We start from the raw sequence: 12623 nt of genomic DNA on the forward strand, positions 1-12623 counted from the left end.
TTCCTTTCGATAAGAGAGTGACTACTAGAGCTTTGAGGGTTGGCATCTGGCCAGATGCAGACCCTCTCCAACAAAACAGTACCAATGTCGGGGTTTTTTTCATGGGACTAGGGCTTGCATCTGTCCTGATGTAAACCCTCCAAACCATAAGGTATGGGTTTGTACAGGTTTGAGGGTCTGCATCTGGCCAGACGCAGACCCTTCCCGCCAGAAAAGTGCCAGTGTTTCAGGGGTTTTTCTCAGGATCAGGGCCTGCATCAGACCTGATGCAAACCTCAAGATATGGGTTCGTACATGGCCTGTATGGGTTTGTGTGGGCTTGGGGGTTTTGCATCTGGCCAGATCCAATCCACCCCTGTTGGGAAAGTCCCCACGCCGCGGGGTTTTTGACCGGATCAGGGCTTGCATCTGCTCTTAATGCAAACCTAACAGTCTGGGTATGTACACCTTTGGTATGGGTTTGTACAGGCTTGTTGGGTTTGTCACCGGAACACGGCTTGCATTGATCATCTGCCTTATGTTAAGTGTTCTGCCTTTGGATCAGCTTCTCCCTTTCAAGACTTTATGTCTGAAATATTGTGAGTGGTACAAGAGACTCGATCTGGAACTGTATACTAACTTCTTTGACATCCAATCTTAGGGATTTGTGCAAGCCAGCCACAAAAAAGATGCAATGGATATGTATTAAGATCAATGTGTGTTAAAGTTCTAATATGTTCTAACCATGATGACTCTCACGTGGTTCTTGTAATCCATCATAAGCTGTTGTATTGGTTGATACTGTGGTTTGAATTTGGACACAACCAAGTCAAAACGTTTTGCAACAATTGAGAGCAGGTGTGAAAAACATAGACTGGGCCTATAATTGAGTCACCGATGTCAGATGAATGCATGTGAATTGTTGTGCTGGGTCATATGTCCAGAGAAGCTATGTTGAAGCTTTGTTGAAAACATATTGAAGCTTTCATGAAATCTTTCTCAATTTTTGATGAATTTTTCATGAAGTAAGTGGTAGGCTCTGGCCTGCCAGAGCCCAGTAGATGGGGGCTGTGATTGGGATAGATCGGATACCCTTGAGCGTCCCGAATCAAACCGTGGTCAATAAAAGTGACCAGTTCACCGCTAGTCGGGATGGGAGTCTTGAACTTCTTGCCCTTCTTCTTTGGGTTGCGGCATTTTTCTTTTTTGGTCACCGTGTTGGCCAAGACAGGTGGAATTGACATCAGCTCAGAGGGATTCGGGGTAGGCATCAACTCGGGTGTACATTTGACGTTTTCGAAGGAGCTAGCGTATTCGAATTTGGACATGACAAAACTCAGAAGCAATGAATTAGTGAGAAGGTATAAGGAATTTTTGTAGCTATACAATTGATCAAAATACAATAATGGATGCAATCTACAGTAATTGTAGAAAGCAAGAAGAATACGATAAATTTGATAAACTTGTTTGATTTGATAAAATTTATAAATTTCATAGATTTGATAGACGAAACTGGGAATGAAGTTATCCTGATGACATGATTGATATCGACTGGGGATAAAGGTGCTTGCGAGACGAGTCGAATGAGTTGGTTGGGGGGGTCCATCACAATCGAGGGGGCGACAAGGCCTACGCAGGACAACAGGTGTCATCCTTGCTTGAGTGAAGAGGTGCTTGTCTTGTCTGAGAAGGGGGAGGATGAGGTGACCAGATGAGAACGGTGAGGCTGTCGAGATTTTATTGGAGTTCCATTGGATAAGGGCCAAACTAAAAGTTGAGTGGTCCCTTTGATGTTGTTTGGTAGATGTGGTACAAACCTAAAGTTACTGATACGACCGGGACATGGGCGGAAGGGTTGGGGTGTTAGGCTTTGATGTGAAGGGTACGGTTGATGGTAGTAGTGGAGTGTGAGGTGGGATGAGGTTTGGGCGGGGTCTTGGCGGCAGGAGGTCGCAGTGGAATGCCGATCAGAACCTTTGGCAAGGGTGTATAGCCAATCGGACAGCTACTCCGTGATGTGTAAATTTCAAGTTTGGTGGTGATCATCTGTAAGATTACACTCTAGGGGTTTACATCCATCTATGAGTGTAAAGGAGATTAAGTGTAAATTTGGACTTTTACACTGTATTTTTTTACACTACATATTGAGTGTGAAAAGTAAGGGTGTAAAATTGTAAGGGTGTAAAATTGTATGTCTTGGTGGTTAACATGAATTTTTACACTCATCCCTTTGCACACAAAATATTTGCACTCTACAAATTTGGCCGGATTGAGTGTAAAAATGTATTTACACACCTGTAACATGGATTTTTACACACATCCAAATTTACACTCAATATTGAGTGTAAATTGTTGAGTGTAAAAATTTAGCGACCCATAAACAACAAAGTCTAGCATGAAAAAATATCAATGTGTTGATGGAGTGAAGGCTCAATTAGGCTGAAGGCAAGGATGAAGAGACCAAAATTCTTACCTTCCGTGGCTTTAGGCCTCTTTTCACCTGCTTTTTAATATTTTGCAAGTACGTATGCAACAGGCCCACCCATCTTAGAAAACCTGTGTACAAATGTCTTTCCAGAAATAATTTGTTCAGTGAATGTATCTTCATCTTCTTTTTTTGGACATATAAGATCCTATTTCTCCTTTGAAGATTACAGATTCTACATTAAATTAAATCCTCCATTTCAATCCAATTGGTTGTCTACCCGATAGTTTTTGCAGAGTTTTGATTGGCCTTGATCAGTTTACATCAATGGTCATAGAATTCTCTAAGACTCTACAAATGTGACAGCCAGCGCGGAATGGCGGCAAACAAAGAACGCACGGTAGTGAAATTCTAAAACACTTCAGCAAGCTTCTTGCATCCATGGAGTGAGATAATCGACTCAACGCCATGGTTACTTTAGACTCTTGAGGTTTTCAGGATCAACCCAGTTGACCAAGGTGGTATTGTTGCTGTTGAGGTTAGTCCTGCTGCTCTAACAAATCCAACGACACACAGGTACCGAATTGAGACCACAGATTATTATGTTGAAGGTCATGTTAAATGTGTTGTCCTTATCTTGAATTTTACAGTAGTGTCTACTGCCACGCCAAAAATTGGTCATTAACTATCCATCCAAGAAATGTATCAAGGTATAGTTTCACGTACTGATGGTGTCACTTTACATTGTGGTGCCTGTCGACTGATAAACTCTGCAGCAACTTCTGATTTGAGCCGGCCCACATCTATTTGACTACAAGTGAATCAAACAGTCAGTCCAGGATCCAACACATCAAAGTCAAGAATTTAGGGGAACAGATACAGGTATCATACCAAAACAGAAATGGTTGATTGAGATTACTGATATCAATGGTATCCATGTCAATTACGTGCACATTTGTGAAACCCAAGAAAGCTAAATTTTGAAGAATCTTGCCCAATCAAAAATAGTTACCAAGAAATTAATTCACCTTCTCAATCTTTTAATACTTCAGTAGGTGATCCATTCTCACTAACTTTTCTATTACCTAAAACAATCACTCGATTGCAATCCATAATCATACTATTGAAAAAAGTAAATTGATCAGATCAAAGGAGCTGTCAAAGAAAGAGACTTGGTCGTTTCCGGCTTACTTGATTTGATGTGAAATCACCACCAATGTACTCTTTCCAAAACACTCTCTGATCACTTCCTGAACCTCCCCATCAGTATGTCCATCAACTGCGCTAGTAGCCTCATCCATCACCACCACTTTTGCTACTCCACTCTCGCCACTTCATTTTCCAACCATAGCTCTTGCTAGACACATTAGTTGACGTTGTCCGTGACTTAGATTAGTACCTCCTTCGTCCACTCAGTCATCCAATCCTCCTGGCTAATAATCACAACAAGTGAAAAAACGTCAGAAGATATTGTGGTAGATGATGTCAGAGTGATTAATGAAGAGAATGATTACTAACCATGGTTTGGACATGTGTTTTAAGCCGAGCAGATTCTAGTACTTGCTATAGCTTTTCATCAGATACAATCCCAGATGGAGCCAAATTCTCACGTAGAGTGCCTTCAAAACACTGAGAGTCTTGTGGTATAATCAACATTCGACTCCTTAGTCCACTTAAACTAAGCGTACTAATATTGACCCCATCAATCGTAATCCGTCCACTAGAGAGATCGATCAACCTAAAGAGTGATAGAGTGATAGTCAATTTCCCTGCACCCGTTCTACCACAAATACCGACTTTCTCACCAGCTTTGGCTGTAAAGCTTACACCCTTCAAAACCAAGTCTAACTCAGGTCTATAACGTGCTTCCACATTTTCAAAGCAAATTTCCCCACGACTAGGCCATTCAGGTTCAGGTTCTAAGTTTTGATTATTCTCATTCACACCTTCAGGCGTGATTTTAGAATACTCAAGTACACATTCACACAAGACAATATTTGTTTCCACTTCTGTCACACTTCTGACTAACCAATTAAGAGACTAAGGGCGCGTTCACTTAAGCAATTTCTGGTGAGAGTTCACATTCTGCAAAATTTAAAATGTCTATTTGGTGGGGCATGTTACATTTTTGCATTAAAAAATTCACAGAATGTGATTTCTGGTCAGAAATTCCTTAAGTGAACGCGGCCTAAGTAACACTACCCCAAATTACAAATTTACCATGGAGTTTAGAAAAGTATTTTTTTTCAAAAAAAATGCCAACTTTTCTAAACTCTCAAGATTGAAAAATGGTGATATAAAACTATTCTCTCTACAATTCATGCATGAAATCACCCCTCGTGACACTTTTAATTACCAGAGGTGTGCAAAGTATGTTGCTGAATTGTACTCATAGCTCTCAGTTAATTTATCTCAAACTTTGGAGTTGGCATTTGATTAATACCTATAAATAGTTGAAGCTCAGAATAGGTCACATGATCCAGATAGGATTGAAAATTTATTGAACACCTTCAAATTCTATCAGAAGCCTTGGTCTTCTAGGACTAATATACAACCCCAATGATGTAAAATACACACTCTAATTGTCATGAAGCAGGCTCAAACAAATCAAAAGAAATAGCCAATTTTTTTTATTTACCTTTGGATGATCACCATGCCTATAGTAGGTACATCCACATTTTTATTCATCTCCCCAGCTTTATACATAACCTGTGTTCATTGTGCTATGACATCATTCAACTTGATCACTTTGTCCTTAGTAGGACCCCATAATCTTAGTGCACACTGTGCATCAACATGATCAGCGGATTTGAACGGATTGTAAAGGGTGCTTGGTAGAGAAGGGAAACATTGTAGATATAACCATGTATCAACAATATGGTGAGATGGTGCCGGAGATTGACGGTGAGAGAAAATGGAAAAAACACGACCAAAGCCTTCTTCACCCTCAGACGACTTGAAATACACGCAGGAGTTCGCTGGATTGTGGTTGAACGTTGAGACAAATCCATCGGTGTGATGGACATACTTGAAGAACTCTCCTCGAGCGGGTACAGGGCAATGTCCTAACACTGGGCAGATGTAGTATTTTTCCCAAGTGAAAAATGATTGACCTGAAGGACAAACAAAATTGAAAAAGGTAGAATTCTGAATTCATTTTGTGTGTGCATTAACACTGCATTTTACTGCATTGATGCTGCATTTTTCCACATGAATGGTGCATTAATAGTGCATTTTTATGCATTAACACAGCATTTTTAATCATTTTGACATTAATTTTAATCATTTTGCATGGTGGAAAAATACTACATCTGCACAGTGTAATGCATCACTATCTGAAAGTGAGGTCCATTCTTCAGGGGAAAGCCAAGTACAGTCCTCGCTGTCTTCATTATTCAAGTATTGGATCAGTAGGTTGAGGATTTTGGAAGGAAGTGGAGCCTGCTTGGAATTTGATGATGGCTCTGGCTCAGCTATCTTTGACTCGTACAGCTCTCGAAGTTGTGGAAGATATGGAGCTAGTGCATCTGGGAGACTTTCATCTTTCAATAGAGCGGAAAGGTTCGAAGCACGACAAAGGTTTTTGATAAAGGTAATCTCAAGCTTCCCTTAATATCATCAATGGTAATTTATCAATCAGTGCGGGTTTTACACAAGTAAAGGATGCTTTGAATCAAGCTATTTACTCACCAACTTGATTGTTATGATACCCTTTGAGGATACGACCCATCAAACGCTCGTACGGAAAACTCCACCATGCATGGACTGGTCCGAAACGCTCAAGACACTCAGCAAGGTGTACAGCCATATGATGATTTGGAGCAAGTTTACAATGCTGAAAAAGTAGAACTGAGCTTTCAAGATACTTTTGAATGTGAAAGCGATATCCTTTGATCCGATCCTGAGTCATGACACGCTTTAGCCCTAGATTGACAAGTGAAACTAAGTGAAGGAAATTCTGGAGAAGCGAAGTCTTTACATGATCATGACCAGACCAAATCGGTATCAGTATTAAAGGAAGCTGTAAAGTAATCAGGCTTTGCCATTCATCCGCTTTCAATTTTCCAAATGAAGCCTTTCCTAGAACGGGGATTGGCAGCTTGATTGAGGTTGGTGTATGCAGCCTCGGCAGGAATGAATTGATTATTTGAAGTAAATTGGTATCGAGAATGACCTCTTCAAGCGGTGGAGCATGCCACTCCCCCTTCCAACCAGCGTCATCAAATGGATTGAAGTCCTGATCGCTTGAAGAGCTATCATTTGGAAGCTCTAAATCATTTATGTTATCGCCTGATTTGTTGGAATCCTTTTCAGAGTCATTTGTACGTGGTCGATGTCTTACTGGTTGTGAGTGTTCAGCTACTAGCTTCAACAGCTCACTAGTGCTTATTGTTGGCGCCTTCTCCTCCTCATTTTTGAGATCCTTCATTGCCCAGAAACGGCAAATGTGCCAAGCTGATAGACCGAGGAGTAAATTGTGCATTGAGTCCACAACATGATACTCAATAATATTCCAGTAATCTAATTCTACGAGTACTGAATAGCGTACTCCGTGTGTCTTGAAGATGTTCTTTTGCTCCTCGACTGTTTTTGCATCACGAGCTTCACAAGCCCATTTTCAATGCTGACAACATGTACGAGGCGGCCATGTCGTTTGGTCCAAGTTGTTGAGTTCAGGTTTGGTGAGAAGACAAAAGGAGCAAAAATATGTGGCAGTTGCGCTAGGAAAACCAAGACAGCGTCGCAATGATGGAATATCAGCGACAAAAAGCAACAAAGCTGCTTTGATCATACAGCCGTCATCATAGTCGTGGGTCCGAGATAGAAGGAGTCCAGATGACCATAGAGTTTGAAACTTGGTGACGACTGGCTGTAATATCCAATTCATTTGCTCAAGTGACGGTCCGTGAGGGCCGGGAACTATCCCTACAACAAACATGTTCTCGGGTTGATGTCGAATGCTTAATGGAAGAGTGAGACAGACTAAGATTACAAAGGTGATCGAGGTATGATGACCACTTTGTTTGTTTCCAAACGGATTGATTGCGTCAACAATTAAGGCAAATGTCAAATTACCACTTGTAGCTGTGAATTGCTCTCCACCTGGGTCGCAGAATTCTTTCCATAATCGTGATTGATGTATGTTGTGGATTTCGACATTAGGATCATAGGGTTTTGATGATTCTGATAAAGATTCGTCAAGCATCTTTTTGATTTGAGGGCGAGATAGAAAGCGAGCAAGCCACGCTGTAAGGCTTTGGAAGGCATAATTTCGTATAGCAACCTCCTTCCCGCGGACATATTTCAAAAGAGGTTCCCCACACAACTGTTCAGAAAAATCAGGTTTGTAGTCTTGTACTGGTTCGCCAGATTCGGGAGGGCCTCCAGGAATACTGGCAATCCGATGTTGGCAATGGGATGGTGCAAGGGACTCGGGATACATTGCAAAACAAGCATGACAACAATTCATATAAGTGAGTATGGGATTGATATCCAACCATCCAAAGGCTGTTATAGCTGTCTTGGGGATTTTTTTGAGAGTTTTTATTTTGGCAGGAAGAAGCTGGCGGATTGGAGACTGCACGGGTAGTATTCCATGGGTTGTTGATAGCTCGATTGTGATCTTTTGCATTTCCATAATCCACAAGGCGCTTGAGTTAGCTGAATTTGAGAAGATGTCGAGTATAGCAGAGCTGAGAGCAACATGAAGGATCAATGGGTTTGTCCTTCTCAAGTCACATGTATAGAAATGAACTATGAAAGGAGAGGAACAATAAGTTAGATTGAAACTGTGCAATTATGTCTGTTTGAAGATGACATCAAAGACCTGCATACCACAATCATAGGCTTGATGACCAGATGCTTTTGCAAGAACAGCTTTTGTACAAGTTTGCGTAGAAGACCGCCGAGCTCAAGGAGAGAATGAGTTTGCAGTGCTATCTAGAACCTCTCCGGCAACGGAGGTGTGCTCATCCTCGGTCTGATGGTGTTGGCTTGTGATAGGTGATGGTTCAATTCCTAATTGTTGCATAGGTGAAACGAGCAAATCTTGAACTGAGGAAGTGGATACGTTGGTGGATTCAAGTGAGTTGACTTCCCGAAGCTCATTTCGATAGTCGGCACGTTTGTGAGCAGCACGTGTCTCAGGGAGAACCTCAACACCAGGGTGATTGACGCCGTTGGCATCAGGGTATATCTGGTCGGCGCAATTGAAAGATTTACACAGGCAAACAACACGGTGCGGTTTGGTGATCTTCTTATGACGGGGAGGCATTGCTTTGCTGAAAAAGCAAAGATGGTCACAATAAAAGTTGAAATAATATACTGAATCAGATGAGAGAGATACACTTGTTTTTTTTGAATATTTTTGTAAGTATATATGATCTGAGATTTTGGTTTCTAAAGACGAAGAAAGATTGATCTGAAACCCAGTCAAGGAACTCTACAATTACAAGAACGGGATCAAATGGGAAGTTACAAGACTAATGGCACATTGATACAACACGTCCAAATAGGTCCAGATGGAATACAACGCGCCTCAGGATCAGCTCATGAATGAAAAAATTCCAAAACAAGATCATTCGGAAGAGTTTTTTGGGGATAGCTCCTCAGAAACTGTAATTCAACATGGAAAGTCTGTCATTTGACTTTCTTCTTGCCTAGAATCATAAAACATGTGCATGTCAGCAAAATTACTTCAATCTCAAATCTATTTTTGCTTTTGATAATGAAACAAAATATACAGACCTTCTTGATCCATGGGCGTTTCGATATCTGAAGTCTTTAATATGGTGTAATGAAACCCATGAATAAGCGGAGATCTTGGAGTTTCTTCAAGAACAAATTGGATGTACAAATCTATGAGACATTCCTTGTTCATAGCCAATGATCGAACAAATACAGAAGGACTATAATAACGTAAAGCTAGTAGAGTTTCTTCCATGCTTTCCCCCTTGAGGCGAGGAGCTGCAACTGTGCGGGGCTTCTCGATAAATCGGCGATTAGGAGGAATGACAAGGCCTGGAGATACATAATGCTTGTACAATATCAAGATGTCATCAATGGTGGCGCCAGGTGGGATTGTGGTTGTAGGTCTCTTTTGGAGGATAGCTTTTACAAGCATTGGTTTGGTAGTCTTGCGGCCAAGCGGATCAAAATCTTCCTGACCAGCATCCGTATCCATCTTGACGGCTGGTGCTGGTAAGAGATATGGCACAAGGAGAGGTCTGACATCCGTTAAAAAAGCATTTTTGAGTGACTCTTTGAGATTGGTTGGGCGACTAGTCGTAGCTGGGTTGAAGGTAAATATTATGTTATAATATTGGAGCTTCTTAGGCTTTTTGCTAACGGATTCAAAGTCTTAAGTCAGGAAGATGCGGTCGTCTTTCGATAGAGCTTCCACTTTAGCCCGCACTCCATGGTCAGATGAGCCTCTCCTAGTGCGAGTCCCGGCTGGAGGTGCTTGGAACGAGGTTGGTTGAGTAGATGTTGGAGGATTCACACCACGTGGGAAACCACCATTCTCAGGGCCAAGAGGCGATCCACTGGAGGTGGCAGTTCGTTTCTTCATTTCCGCCTAGGAGTAGGAGCAAAAAGAACCGTGTGGCTTTGAAAAGAATGTCAAGTATTGATCAGACAGTCAGCAACTTGTTCAAAAGTGAAAATTAAGCGTGTTTCTTACATGCGTTGATGTGGAAATAAATCTAATGAAATGAAAGCCAAACGCAAGGGTGGTTTAAACTTGAAAAAAAAGATAATTGAAAAGATGGACCACAAGACAAGCGTTTTTCAAGACCAAAATCAAGAGACTTGAAATAGAAGGTTTTCTAAAATTGAAAAAAGAGAATTCAAAAAATAAACCAAAAGACAAGAATGTTTTAAAACTGAAATAAAGAGACTTGAAATGGATGAATTGTGATGTGATTCTTATTGATGGTTATCAAGAAAGAACCTCAACACAATAACACATATGATTTTAGCGTTAAAATAGATCTTCAACATTTGAAAGTCAACGTTTGAAAGTGGGAACAAACTTCATTGGTTCATGTTTATATGTATCAGGATTTGACTTTGTTTGTTTGAAGACATGCACAGAGAGTTTCTTCAACTATCATCTCCTTTGTGGTCTTTTCGCATGTGTTACCCTCATCATTGGCTTCTGAGTTGAGAAGGAAACGTGGACAAAGAATAAACTCATTTACATAATTGTTTCATAGCATCCATTATGACAGTGATGGATCAAAAGCTGATGATCTTAAAACGCCATGTTGTGTTAGATCAAAGATATACTCCGGTGATCTTCCATGTAAGCAACCAATTAATTAATATCATCAATATATGTGATATAGAAACAGGTATAAACCCTTTTTCTGTTGTGAAGGGTTTGTCAAAGAAAGTGCAAGAGATTGCAAGTCATGATATATGGTTGTGCTCTACGAATCATGTACAACTGTAGGAACTCAACTCAAGAATTTGTGCACATTCAACGAGGTTTGGCATTGTACTGTCTGCTTAACTACAATCATTTCCCCTCTTCATAGCATCTACTTTGATGCTGGTTTTTATCAGCCTTCCTCGCCATAATATTCCTGTCTTGATCTCTCTGTGTAATTTCACTTTAACAAATCTCGCCGTGCTTTTTTGGTTCCAGTTTTCATCAGTTCAGTATCATCATGACAATTCACGTTATGGATCCCAATGCTCCAGGAGTTGGAAGACAGACGATGTTAGATTGGATGCATATCAATCATGCAATGACTCCAATCAATTCAAAAATTTCACGTTCTGAGCTAGCAAAAAAAGTGCGGGAAGCGCAGCCAAAGTGTAGGTTTTTATACAGCCAATTCAATACTGTGTTTTTCGCAATCTTGTTAGACCAGGACTTTGACCGCTGACCAATTTTTTTCTCTTTCCACATCCTTGTCTAGACTTCCCTAACCCACTGTCTGAAGCTTGTGCGCTTACTCTGGATGAGACCAGAGGTGAAACAACTAGAGATTCCAGTTCCACCCTTGCAAATGTCCAATCTCGGAATCCTCCAAACACTACCCATCCAACACTTCTGATCTTACAGACTGAACACAATGGAATCACAGCATCTCATGAATTTATTCCTTTGGTGGCCAACGACGCAAAGCTGCCTGAAGGACCTGGACGTTCACAAAAATGATCAGCTGTAGGTAAGGGAACAGTATGATTCCACTTCATTGAATCAAAATGGTTTCAGCTATAGGTTATTGATTATGTCTGCATTTAGGTTCTGTGTTACCGATCCTCAAGACACATTCAAAAACAACCAAACGAGTCAAGGTGAGGCCAGCACAACATCTAGAGAATGACATTTTGGATCTCTATTCATCTGCCTCTTTTGAACTAAATTAGGTCATACACCCTCATCCGTTTATGAAGGATGGACCCGTTGGGCATACTTCAATGACTGCTCAAGATACCAAAGACAAGGATACAAAACCGCAAATTCCCAAGACCATCAGAGCTGCCAACGAGTCTGATTCAGCAGTGTTGAAAGTGAAAACTTTAAAAAAAAGAATAGCAAGCGGGTCACAGTGCGCTCAACCTCTTTAATAAGAATTCATGTTCAGTTTCATTTGCACTTGCTAATCTTTGACTGTATTTTAGTTCACCAAAAGCCCTGAGTCCAGCAAGAATCCGCGAAATTCGCCAGCAGATGGTAGTTTTGCTGCTCTATTGCCAAGCTCGACCGCTGTGGGGACCTCAAACATCAATGGGCACAAGTCAGTCAATAACAAGCCCCCCATTGTCAATCACGAGGCCACACACTTGATCAACTTTTCCAATACTGACTTGATGGATTCAGGAAACTTGGGTATAGATCTTTGAAATCTTTGTCCACTATCAGTCCAGAAAAACTGATATATAATCCATCACCTCTCAGTCATTGGAAACAACATCCCCGCAGTCAATTTTAACCTCCCCTCCAAAATCAAGTCAGGTGTTGATGTATTTCAAGGGGAACGGACCCAAGCTGACCAGGGTGAGATCCACACTTTCTGTTTCAATGTTGCAAGGAAATTTTGCCTCAAAAGTCTCTTCAATTTTGATCATACAGTCAGAACGCTTTCAGAGGCAGTTGCTTCTGTGACAGCAAGACTTCGATTGGTAGAGCAGAAACATGAACAAAAACCATTTGAACTGTGCCCTCATGAAAGCTCAAGTAAGACACTTTCTCCCTGTATTGACG

At 41.0% G+C, this 12623-nt stretch overlaps 3 protein-coding genes across 3 annotated transcripts; 1 reads left to right on the forward strand and 2 right to left on the reverse strand.

Annotated features, from left to right (window-relative positions):
* Positions 1-3436: 3436 nt before the first annotated feature.
* MELLADRAFT_113682 (uncharacterized protein) lies at positions 3437-4993 on the reverse strand (the record flags this gene model as incomplete). The annotated part of the gene is made up of 4 exons (XM_007418409.1): positions 3437-3524; positions 3596-3736; positions 4059-4372; positions 4982-4993. The coding sequence occupies 4 exons, from the start codon at positions 4991-4993 to the stop codon at positions 3437-3439; spliced, it is 555 nt and encodes a 184-aa protein (XP_007418471.1).
* A 3322-nt stretch (positions 4994-8315) lies between these two features.
* On the reverse strand, positions 8316-9974 carry MELLADRAFT_113683 (uncharacterized protein; the record flags this gene model as incomplete). The annotated part of the gene is made up of 4 exons (XM_007418408.1): positions 8316-8685; positions 8883-8952; positions 9152-9740; positions 9807-9974. 4 exons carry the CDS (start codon positions 9972-9974, stop codon positions 8316-8318), a joined length of 1197 nt encoding a protein of 398 aa, XP_007418470.1.
* A 654-nt stretch (positions 9975-10628) lies between these two features.
* Positions 10629-12558, forward strand: MELLADRAFT_113684 (uncharacterized protein; the record flags this gene model as incomplete). Its single annotated transcript, XM_007418401.1, has 7 exons — positions 10629-10709; position 10785; positions 11332-11559; positions 11661-11713; positions 11786-11929; positions 12041-12156; positions 12492-12558. The coding sequence occupies 7 exons, from the start codon at positions 10629-10631 to the stop codon at positions 12556-12558; spliced, it is 690 nt and encodes a 229-aa protein (XP_007418463.1).
* Between the last annotated feature and the right edge of the window lie 65 nt (positions 12559-12623).

This window comes from Melampsora larici-populina, assembly GCF_000204055.1.
Source record: "Melampsora larici-populina 98AG31 unplaced genomic scaffold MELLAscaffold_91, whole genome shotgun sequence".
Taxonomy (NCBI): domain Eukaryota; kingdom Fungi; phylum Basidiomycota; class Pucciniomycetes; order Pucciniales; family Melampsoraceae; genus Melampsora; species Melampsora laricis-populina.